The sequence below is a fragment of the Trachemys scripta genome, chromosome 1 (genome assembly GCF_013100865.1).
Source record: "Trachemys scripta elegans isolate TJP31775 chromosome 1, CAS_Tse_1.0, whole genome shotgun sequence".
NCBI lineage: Eukaryota > Metazoa > Chordata > Testudines > Emydidae > Trachemys > Trachemys scripta.
The window spans coordinates 163,658,300-163,670,633 of record NC_048298.1 but is presented as its reverse complement, the minus strand read 5'-3'; the positions used below and the strand labels follow the sequence as shown (position 1 = coordinate 163,670,633).

Here is a 12,334-nt window from a genome sequence, read left to right as displayed (position 1 = left end):
AGTGAGCTGTTGTAAATAGTTCTCATGCTGCATTACAAACTCCAATAATCTCACATGTTCCTTGATTCCAGCCTTATTTTAATCATAGATTACTTTGCAAGCTGTGTTTGATAGGGGGCCAATGTAGCATTGATTTTTAAGGTTGCTGGTGTGGATCACTCGGGTTTCCTACAACATCAAGTAAATTATACCTAGTAATTTAAAAATAAACTGGGCTACTTGCTCCTCATTGATCTGCATGGTATAGGAAAGCATTCAAACTTTGTGTGATGCAGTATGCTCCATAGCATTTCAATCAACCTACTGCTTCCTTTCAATACAATATTCAAGCAACATGCCGAAAGGGGAAAGGGATGTAGTTTTATTGAAAACTGGTTTCAATACTGCAGTGTACTAAAGAACTGGGATAGTGCATTCCATGAAGCGAAATAGAACATGGACCCAGTTACATGTGATGATGCTTTAGAAAGAAGAGGAAATACAGTGATCTTCCTTTTTAAGAGAAAGGAGGCAGAAAATTGCCTCGGTTGCCATGGTAAACTTCCATCCCTGAGAGAGATGTTGGCAAACAAGCTGTATCACCAGTGCAGAATGTTTACAGTCCTATGCTGTAATTATCTTTCAGTGACTGGCAGAATTAATCAGAGGCTTTATGTTAATTAGCCTGCTCTGCAGTCCCCAAAACAGGTGGTGGAAAATATGCAAATCTATGCAGAATTTTAATGCTCTGCATAACCAGTTTTAATTACCATAAAACCCTCTCTTTCCTCTTCAGACACTCTCTTGCATTTCCTCCCTCATGGCTGCAGTATTCTCTTCTCCATTTTTAAAAAAAATACAAAAACTAATTTTAAGTAAAACACACTGCACAGCTATATAAATGCTTAATTTTTTATTTTAAGACGATTTGTGTTGGGCTTCTTGCTAGATTTAGTGAAGCATATGAGGGCATTTCAAACCAGTCCCCCATTTAGCTAGCATTCTGTTGACTGAATGTCCTTAATGCAGATGTTTGAAAAACATATACTGCCTTCACTCCATTGTTCTGGATTTTAGTCCGTGAATCATTTTAAGTGCTTTGTGGTGGGCAAATATTTTTTCTTTGTGGTAAAAAGTAGCATCATCTTCAGTGATGCTGCAGCAAACAAAGTGAGATCTGAAAATATTTCAGGTACAAAAGAACTGGGTGTTTTATTTTGTTTTAACCCTAAGCTGTGTTAGCTACACATGTTGGAGCAGTCATAGCTGAGATGGTGGGCAGAAAGAGCCATTTCTTAAACCCACTCTTAAAATGAACCCAAGGGCTTTTTGTATGCAGATGAAAGATTTTGATGTACAGTGTAGAGATAGTAGTGTACACATTAACATCTGTTTTACACTATAAAGAGTTATATTTTTTTCCTAGTCTAAATCTAATGAAGAATCTGGGGACACCCAGCAGCCAAGCCAGCCTTCCCAGCAGCCTTCAGTGCAGGCGGCCATACCCCAGACCCAGCTCATGCTGGCCGGAGGACAGATCACCGGGGTAAGGTTTACCCAAGAGAATTGTAGTAAGCCTCCTGTCTGGCAGTACTGCCATCATTCGCCATCCAATTAGAATCGCCCACCAACAGATAGTAGAGTGGCTGTCCAAGGTTACTGTCATTTCATTAAAGAGGAACTTTCACACAGGTGGCAAGGGGAGCACGAACATTTTTATATAAAAAGCAGTCTGCTTGTCAGTAGTTCTTAGTGCCTGGTGTTTGGAGAAATTTGTATTACAATATTAGAATTTCTTGGTTCCTGTTCATTTTCTCCTATTTGACCCTGCAATGAAATCAGAACTCTAGGTTTGACATTAGACTGGTGTAGAAGTCATGGATATCAGGAAGTCAACGTTTTGACTTCACTGTGGGACCATATAGAAGCATGAGAGGGAAACACCATGTCAGAATGAGGGTACATGTGTAGCAAAAGTGATGGGAACTTTATTACAGTTTATATCCCCTAACTTTTTAAATATTTTGCAAAGGGCATAAAGTTTGTGTTCTCTGAGCAACTCGATCTTTAGAAATCATCAATGTTTTTGCTTATGCTCACAGAATTCAGCCCCTCCATTTAACCTGTCAGTCCTTATTTTTCTAGAGTTTTTTGTTTGTTTTAAATAGTAAAGTTTTTTTGGGGGGGTGGGAGTTTGGTGGTTTTTTTTTAACAGGGTAGTTGTGCTTGTGAAATTGTTGCAGCCGCCAGAAGTGTTTAAAATTAATTAGAAGAACAAACTTGAGAGTGGATTGGTTTGGTTGGAGAGGTTATTTCCATTTCATCAGCTCTTCAGATTGAGGTTTTTGCCCGGAAATGGGGTATTAGGAGGTTATTCCATAAATGCATTGGGTCTCTGATTTAAATTGTTGGGTGATGTCACCTGCAAACTTGAATGGTGCCATGTCTAATTCAATCCAGTTTGCTGCAGAATCCTCAAAGTAGAATAGCTGTGTAAATTATCCAGGCCCACATTTAATGGGTTTTGTTTAATTTAATTTGTATTTTACTATTTTAAAGTACATTTGCTTTCAACAACAACAAAAATTACGTGGTGGAAGAAAGTTATTAAAACCTATTCTAAATAAGTCATTTTTGCTGTGTCTGATGAATGTCTGTGGTACTGAGACATTCAAGACTCCAGGTTTGTGTAGATGGGGATTGTATTAAATGTGGACATCAGGATTCATTTATATGTAAAGGAGAGACTAGCCACCTGTTTCATAGAGATAATGTGTGTTTGGAAGATGAAGGGATGTAAACTTGCCAACTCTATTCTGTTTTAAAAAAAAAAAAAAAAAAGGCAGATGGGAGGGGAGACTTGGAGTGAAACAAATGGAGCTCATATTCTTCACTTATATCTTAAGGCATAATGAAAATGATGGAATATGGCAGGGTTTCATGCTAATGTGAAGCAGCTGGGGTGTTATCAGTTCATTCAGTAGCCATAGCCAGCACTCCTGCTTTTCTTTCATCTGGCTAATCACTTGCTGTTCTGTTCGGTGTACATTTCCTTTCAAATCCTGTCAGGGCTGATTCTTTCTTTTTGCCTGCTAGTTAATTACCTTTTTGCATGAACCTTGGAGTAGAGCTGTGGAGAAGCTTGCGTGATTCCTCAGGTTCTGATTGCAGCATAACACTTAAAGTTTCAATGCTTCTACCAAAATTGTGCTGTAGGTTGATTGCTATGTTATGTTGAGTAGCCAGTTGCCCTTACATAAGGTGCCTAGGTTGGCCAGTGTCTGTTACCTGATTAATAGCTGGTAGTTTGTAATGGGAATGATTCTTTCTGCTGTCAATGACTGTTTGTTCTAATTTTTTCTAGCTCACGTTGACGCCAGCCCAGCAGCAGTTATTATTACAACAGGCACAGGCACAGTTGCTGGCGGCTGCAGTGCAGCATTCAGCCAGCCAGCAGCACAGCGCTGCAGGCGCCACCATCTCGGCCTCCGCTGCGACGCCGATGACGCAGATTCCTCTTTCTCAGCCAATACAGATTGCACAGGTGAGAACTGGGGCTTGTGTGGGTTGAGGGAAGCAGATTTAACCTGAAAAAAACACATCCACTTGTTCTTCAAGTGGCTTCTATATATTTTCACTTGTGGGATCACAGGCACCTGTGCCGTAGGCTTCCAGAATCTTGTGTTGAGCAGTGTCCACTGGGATCACTCATTCCTCTCTTCTTCTCACCCCATCACGGAGGACTTCAGGGGATCTAAAAAGGTGTGTCCCCAATTATCCCTCAGTTCTATTTCACTGCTTATGGTGCCACAAACTCCTGTCACACACCTTGTCCTCAACAGTTCGTTGTTTTTCACTTTCTTTCTTTTGGGGGCCTATTTTTGTTTGTAGTTAGTTTTTCTTAAGAAAGAGGGAAAAGAAACGATACCCACATGGAATGGGAATTGTAGGACCAACAAGAGCAGGAGGGTGGCCTTGTACCCCCACTGACCTGGAAGGCTCTTCATGCCAAGTCAACTATGTGCTGGACTTAACTCACCACACCGGCGGTGTGCTTCATGCCAGTGTCTCTAAGGTTCCTGGATCCATCCTGGTGCATCAGGTCCAGCATCAGAGATCCAGCACCCTTTGTCACTGGAGAACTGCTTGCCAAAATGATTCTGGTGTCTGGATCCATCCAGGTTGAAGTCTTGTACTGAGGGTCTGGCACCCTTACTTCTGAAGAACTCCTAACCAAAGTGGGTATGTGCCTGGCAGGAGTGACAGTGAAGTGGATCTGTCCAGGATGACATAGACCACTGTGGAGGACCTGGCACCATTGATTCTGTGCTTAACATGTACAGCATGGAGGTCTCTAGATCCCTCCAGACATGAGTAACCAAATGTGGATCACAAGGTTCTCTAATGAAACCTGTTGCTGGCCTCATCTTCAACACGGAGGCCCAGTCTCTTGGAAATTATAGTTCCTAGCATGGCATATTCTGTCTTGATCTGAGTAACTTGGCTGAATGGTATGCCACGTCCTATAGTCTCCACACGCTGCACCGGCTGGTAGCACCACTTATTGTGCAGCTGTTTCTGAGCCCAGGTTTAAAAATTTTTGCTGACGTTTTCTTTGAAAATCTGTAGCTCCCCCATGCTTTGGAGCCAGGGCTTGAAATTTGGAAGTGGGGTCACAGATGTGTTTTGTTTTTTAGTTTGTTTTTTGGGGGGAGGGGTTGCTGCCTCTGTGAAAATCTGTCAACATTTGGGCAAGTTATCAGTATTTGAAAAATTGCAGTTCTCACAAGCTCAGTAGACTTTTTAGATTTTAGCAGTTCAGTTCCCCAGAGATTTCATCCACACTTGACATATGCCAGCCTGGGGCTGGGCAGGACTTTCTCTACAGCTCTGGGCTGCACTAGGCTATCTTGGGTCTAGTCTTGGTCACTGAAACTGAGAGCCCAGAGACTTCTCTCCTATGTTTTCAATCACTCCCTGCTGACGATGGAGGAGGAAGCTGCCTGATTTGAATGCAGAGGGGAAAAGAGCCAGACCTGGGGGAGGATTGGAGGGAGTAATTTGGACAAAGAGCCTGATTGAGGTGGAAGGGGAAGATTGGGATTGGAGGCTTGCCAACGAGTTTCGGGGAGAGAGACTGGGCCTGGGAGCCTGGTGTGGAGACTGGGCCTGTCTGCTGCAGGGATTGGGAGTGGCTGGGCATGGAGATTTAGACTGCAAATGAGTAGAGTGGGGGGAAACGAGATCCCCAAAAAGCTGGGGTGAATTGGAACTTAGTGGGCGAAGAGACTAAGACAAGGAGTTTGGGTGGGCAGATGGACAGGACACTAGCTAGGATGAGGAGTCTAGTGAGAAAATTAGGGATAGGGAATGTGGGGGAGGGGAGATTGGAGGACAGGTGGTGAAGACAAACAGATCAGGTGAGCCAGGAAGGAGAGGGTAGGAGATTGGGACTGATTGAGTAAGGAGACTGGGGAAAAAGAGCTGGGGGTTGGGTGGAACTGGGAATGGCTGAGTGAGGAGACTAGGAGTCCAGATAGGTCAGACTAGGACTTGATGGGCAAGGAGAACGCGACTGGGTTGAAAAACTTGAGGAGTGGATATTGGGACTGGCTAGATGAGAATAGGTCTGGGATGAAGAGACAGAACAGAGACAGGTTGGAGGGGACTAGGTAGAAGAGGTCACACTTGGGGGCAATGGGCAGAAGAGTTTGTGCAAACTAGAGCATACTCCTCTCCCCACCGCAGAATGGGACCCAAGATTCCTGACACTCACCATTCCTCTGCTATCAGCAAATATCTGTGAAACCCACTGACAGTGTCCCCTCCTCTTTTAGTACTGGTTGACATAGGGGATGAGAACCTACTACTGCTATCAGTTAAACCATAATCTGAAGTGGCAAAGGTCTGTGCAATGGATCTAAATGTTGCAACCCTGCTGATGACTCATGTGGGTGTCAATATGATGCCACATGATGGAATTTCTGGGTTTTTTTCAGTGAAAATTCAGGAACTTACATACAAAACTATGTTAAAAGAACATTATTAAGACTGCAAAAATAAACACTCCGAAATTAGGGGATGCCAGTATTAAGGTTTCCTTAGTGTGCATATGCATTATGATATAGTCTTTAATTACATGATTGCATACCACTTATTCTGCAGGACCCCTGTCTCATTCAGTGCACAGGATAGTACTGCTCTGGTTGCGTAATAAAGGTGTCTGCTGTCTGTAGGACCCCTGCTTCATTTGTTGCAGAAGCTGGAAGGTGGTGGATAGTGAATGAGGGAGGAGATTGCAGGAAAAGAAAGGACAATATTATGGTTAAGGAAGCTGAATGTTCCCCCTGCAGAACTGAATTCTAGAGTCTATCCTTGCCTCTGCCACAGAGTTCCTATGTGATTCTGGGCAAGTCACTTAAACCACATTTTTTGCAGGTGATCACTAACTGTTTCTCATTTTATGGGTGCTGAACTTGCGATCATGGGGACTGATTTATAGAAGTGCTGAGTACTCCCATTAACATCAGGTGCAACTCTGAACTGTGCTTTGAACATGTGAAGTGCTATATAATGCTAGGTACTCTGAAAAATTAGGTTCTAGGCATCTAAAATTGGGTACCAAAAATTGATGGGTACCTTTTTACCTTAATCTCTTTGTTCCTGAGTTCCCCATCTATAAATGTGGATACCACCACCACCTCATTTTACAGGGGTGCTATAAAAATTCAAGTTTGTGAAGTGCTTAAATGCTATAGTGATGAGCACAATACAATAGCCCCTGTAGAAATTAATTCTGTGTTTAGAGGAGGATTTGAATAGTGTGCAGTAAATAAGACTTTCAGCCACACACTGACCAAGGAGGAAACAAAATATTGACTAGCTGCTCATCAATCAAGCACGGTCCATCTTGTGCACTGAATAAGGCCGCAGTCCTATGGAAGAAGTAGTATATGATCATGCAAGTAAAGACTGTATCATAGTGCATATACACCAGGGGATTGAATTTGGATTGCACAGGCAATCTTAATTCTGGCATTTTCTGACTGTTGACTTTACAATTAATGTTCTTTTAACATAGATTTTTGGCATGTAATTATAAATTAACTGCATTCTGTCCTCTTTAAAAAATGTACGTGTGACCCTTGGCTTCCTGGTAAGATGAACACAGCAGCCCTGTGTTGGGCATAGTTGAGAGACTCTGTGGAAAACTTGTATCCTCTACAGTTGCAGATGGATGAGGCCAGGCTCTCCATTCCATCTTGACACTGATCTGTAAACAGCACACAGGTTTGCTTATTTGCATTGCTATTGTAAACACAGAGTTGATTACCCAAATAGCCGACTGTTTGTTTTAATTGATGATTCTTGAATAATTGATTAACTGGCAGGTTTCTGCAGCAGGGGGATTACCGTATTTATTTTAATTAACTAATTGCACAAGCATGCTTTCTTTAATGTGCTCTGCAGTCAACACAAGCAATCTACTGCGGAGATGTGGGTAAGATTGTTGGCGCTACTGCTGAACTGATGCAAAAGTACCACTAACAATTGTACCAAGTTTTGAGTACCTAGATACTGGGCCTTTTATTCGTCTTCTGTTGGGATCTGTGGTGAACATTTGAATGAAATAAATGTCAAAGAGGGAGAGAGATATTTAGGTTAGTACATGGGTTATAAGTAAGAGTAATGGTATGGAGCTCAGAGAACTTTAGATGGAATAGCTTCATCCTGGCAAGATCTATGTAGTCATGGAATAATCTCCTAAAGGAAGTGATGGAAGTCTCTCCAAATTTGACAAAATATCATAAATTGTATACTCTACAAACCATCGTGTTGGCTGGTTGGATAGACTAGATGACCTACTAAGTGTTTTTCCCATCTAATTTTTGTTCTCGTGCTGATGTAATACAAGCTTGCCATAGAGAAAAATGAGACCTGAATAGGAAAACATGATCAGTGGTTGTTTACTTAGTCATTAAAGTGAGAATTATAATAGTGCTATAATTACCTGAAAAATAAAACATATTTGCATTAGGAATAGACGTAAATGACAGAATTTGAATGAATCAGAGAGGCACATCTCTTCAGCAAGCTCTTCCAACCAGCATTACCAGCAACATAGCTAGGGTGAGGTTCCCAGTTCAAAGAAGGCTCAGCCAAGATGTTAGTTACCAAGAGGAGGATTGGGAGAATGGCACTGATTATATCAAGTTTCTATCTTCTCAGCTAAGATGACTCAAAGCAAGACTATTTCTCACCTATGCTCTCCTAACCCTCTGGTGGTTTGCAAGGTTACTGCCTGTCCTGGATTTATGATAGCTGGTTCATTATGCAGCTCCCATGATGTAGAGCTGCACCATAGTGGCTCCAATGGCATATGACAAAAGAAACTTGTCAAGTATTATAATAAATAAATCATCACTACTGTGTGTGTTTGAGCAGAGAGAGAAGAATAGAACAATACTACAAATCACATACTTCGTTGCAACTTCTGACATTGCTACATTGGCCACTGACATGATTTGTTTGGTGCAGTTTCCAGATTTTGTGCCAATTCAAATGTTACTATGTAACCTGATTTCCAAACAGTTAAATCCAAAAATACTGTTTTAATGCAACTTTAAGTTTGCACAATTAAGCATTCAAAAATGATGAAATGTGGAAATTACTATTGAAAGGGCAACCTTAACTCTTCATCCTGGCATTATAATGCAGTCTTAAATTACCTGAGTTCATACTATAAAATAGTACATACATTTTCTGTCCCATCCTTAAATTCCTGTATGTCTGAGATAAATTTTATAAATATTGTAAAGAGTTTAAATGCCAAGGATGGAGAGGAATTATTTAGAGTGAGACCTGGAACTAGCATGATAGATGAGGCTAGACTGGGAATGAGTTTTAATTGTCAAAGGGAAAATTTATGCCAAATATCTCAAACTCTCTGACATAAAGTATATTAGGCTTTGGAAGCCCTGTTGTTTGGAACTTTTAAAGCTATATTGGAAAAATAGAGTATATGCTGTAGGGAACAATCCTGCACTTGCAGAGAAAGAGATTGCATGACTAACAGATCTTATCCAAGATCATAGCCAGCCAAAAAAAAAAGTAGGTGACTACTATACACTCTGTGGGGAGGTGCAAAGAAGAGCAGTCACAGGCTCCCAAACATCCTAATATATTTTTTCATGAGATGAACATAGAAAATATAATTGGGTCCCATCTACAGTTGCAAAGCTAAACTCTGTTAATCCACGTTCCCAAAGTACAGTAGTCTAGTTGAAGGGGGTAAGGCAGTTTGGGAACAAGATGAGCTTGAGTCCTGTCTGGTTTACACTTGTGTATGAAAAGTAACTCCACTGACATCTGTAGAGTTACACTGGGGTAAAACTGGTGCGAGTTGAGAATCAGATCTGTAGTTTAAACACAGCTTACTCCAGTCTTCACTGAGACTGAACAGTGTTTTAAGTTAACCATGTCAACAGGAGCTTCCATATTTTAACTGAGTCTCACCCTTGCTAGATTTCATAGCATAGGCAAGAAATAAATCCTTATGTTTTCTTACCTCTCTGCCTCTTGGATTCAGTGCTGTCTGTTTTGTTCTCTTCCTTCCCACCCTTTCTTTAAATGTAATGCTCCCCACTTCTGAGATCTCTGTTCTTGGTTCTTCCCCAGCTCCCCTGAGGTGGGCTATCTGTTCTCTTTTCTGGTGTTCCCTGCACTCCTTTGTCCACACCCCCTTCTCTAGATTCTCTCCAGCACCTCTAATTGAGGGTCCCATTTCTCTCTCAGTTCCCAGGACCTCCCATCCTTTGGTCTCTCTTGATTTCTATTTCCCCTGGAGTGTCTTTTCCCAAGAGTTTTTGGCTTCCTGCATTGCCCTGTAACTCTTCACCTCCTCCTTCCCCTGCATCTGCTCCTCACACCCAAGTGGTCTTGAGGCTCTCTCCATGGTGGTGATCTGTTCGGAAGTTGCTTATTCCTTTCTGTAACAGTAATCAATGGAGTCCTGGATACTGACCCCTGTCATGTGGCAAAGGTTTAACCTTATGTTATCCTGACCTATATCATGTGTCTGGGGCCAAGAAATAAAGATTTTTTTTTTTTTACCAGCACTCCTGGATATCATAGCCTTATTAAATGAGGATAGAAATAAACTGAATCTCTGGCAAAATTGGAGCAAGCAAACTTGGCGGAGAACCAGAGGAGGTGGTTGCAGTGCTTCCAGAATTTCCTGAAAGCAAGTGGTGAAAATGGGATCACAATTTAAATACTGCAGTAAAAGTCTACAGTTGTGTAACAGGCATCATTTAGTCAGTGCCAACTAGTGTTTATCTACCTCACTGGTAAATTGCATACTTGCTGACTTACCAAGAACAAGTTGGCCAAATGATGGCTAGGATGTGTTTGTAATGTAGACTAGGAACTCATTTCCATGTGTGCACACGTATATAGCCTTATAAGTGCACAGTTGACAAAATATCTATAAGAACTCTTGTTCCTTCGTTCCCCAAATTGTGGTTGTAATTTGGTTTGATTTTGTTTTATTTTTAATTTAACAATTTTCAATTAATCTTATATGCTGGTATGGGCAAAGGGACAATAAGGCCTGGGCTACACTAGCGGGGGGGTTCAAACTAAGATACGCAACTTCAGCTACGCTATTTGCATAGCTGAAGTCAAAGTATCTTTGTTCGACTTAACTGGCCATCCTCACAGCGGCGAGTCGATTGCCACGGCGCCCCCGTCAACTACGTTTACTCCTCCTGCCAAGGTGGAGTACGGGCATCGATTTGGGGATCGATTTATCGCGTCCAGATGAGATGCAATAAATCAATTCCCGATACATGGAACACTACCTGCTGATCTGGCAGGTAGTATAGACGTACCCTAAGAAGGCTGGCCAAGAAGTGGGAGGTTGCAGTTTTGGAACATGCTCACTTCCTGAGTTTTGCACACCCACACATTGCATGTATTTTTAAAGTGCATACTTCTCAGTGTAATGATAAAATTTATTCTGCATGCTCAATACTCAATTTTCAAATGTTCTTAACTTTGTGGAATCAAAAGCAATTTGTTTTCAAACTCAGCAAAAGCACTAATCCTTAAAAGGCAGTCTAGTAATGATGAGATCAATAACAGAAATCATTTAGAAGGGCAGCAGTATGCCTCTTGGCTATCTGCATGCCAGGCTTCAACTTTCTAACTTCAGTTGCTTTTAGTGTATCACTGTTGAAATAAAAGAGAAAATAAGGCTAGATTTTTTTTTTTAAAGCAGTTATATTGTATGTTTTCACACTCCAGCTCGAACAGGTCAAGAGATATTCCTCAAAAATTCCTGTTCAGGCAGAGACTAACCAGCAAAATCTTCACCCTACAAAACGAATGAGTAAATGAAAACACAGGAATCATAATAGTTGAAAGTGTTTTTCTTGAGCCTTAACTACAGGTATGTCTATCATACCTGCTATAGTAACCTAAGCAATTTTGTTTTAAACTACTCAAATAGATTAGTCCACTTTATGGATTAACTCTGTCCAATATTTAACAATCAAAGTGCAAACTAACAAATTCTAGTTTTGTTTTCTTTTTGCCTTCCTGTAACTCAAAAAATAGCCATTCCAGATTTCTTAAAATTTGTGTTTAAAAAACTAAACAACCCCCTGCACACCAGACTAGCCTAGTTCCCAGACTAAACCCTTATTTCATCTGTAAGTGCTGGCAGATTCTGCCAACCTCAGAAAAGCAGAAGTTTGACAATGGAAGTGCTGACAGTCCTGTAACCTTATATAAATGCTGCTAATTTTTTACAATGTTGGACGTCATTTACTGGGGCATTTAGCAAACTGTTGTGTGCAGTTCCAGGTATGCCAATGAAGCACTTGTAATGGTTACTCTGTTTTAGAAATGAAAGAAAAAACTAAGTTATTCAGTAGCAAGCATGCTGGTGCTAGATCCCCTTTTATCTCCCAGTGCTAGGAGAAAAGTCCTAGATATTTCAGATGTTTTAGGAGTTGTGACTGATGTGAATGATTAATGCACACCTCTTTATTTCATTAAGGATTTGCAGCACCTGCAGCAGCTCCAACAGCAGAATCTCAACCTGCAACAGTTTGTGTTGGTGCATCCAACAACCAACTTGCAGCCAGCACAGTTTATCATCTCACAAACGCCGCAGGGGCAGCAGGGTGAGTGTGACCTTTCTGGGAAAAATTCAGAGCTGGGTTCAGTAAGAATAGTCCCGAGGGTCCTTTTTGTGTCTTTCCCCCATTGTTGACATTCCTTCATGGAAATAGCAGTGTTGGGTTTAGGGAGAGTGTCACAGCGTGAGCTGGCAATTTTAAATAGGGTT

The 12,334-nt window shown here is 41.3% G+C and overlaps 1 protein-coding gene across 3 annotated transcripts in view; it reads left to right on the top strand.

The window, feature by feature from the left end:
* POU2F1 (POU class 2 homeobox 1) overlaps positions 1 to 12,334 on the top strand; it is a 187,449-nt gene that overhangs the window by 115,025 nt on the left and 60,090 nt on the right. For 2 of the 3 annotated variants that reach the window (XM_034791690.1, XM_034791700.1), the window contains exons 5-7: positions 1,406 to 1,525; positions 3,344 to 3,523; positions 12,044 to 12,170. In XM_034791690.1, coding sequence (XP_034647581.1) covers positions 1,406 to 1,525; positions 3,344 to 3,523; positions 12,044 to 12,170 — 427 coding nt within the window. The remainder of the gene's footprint in view (positions 1 to 1,405; positions 1,526 to 3,343; positions 3,524 to 12,043; positions 12,171 to 12,334) is intronic. The other variant, XM_034791701.1, reaches the window with a different exon arrangement.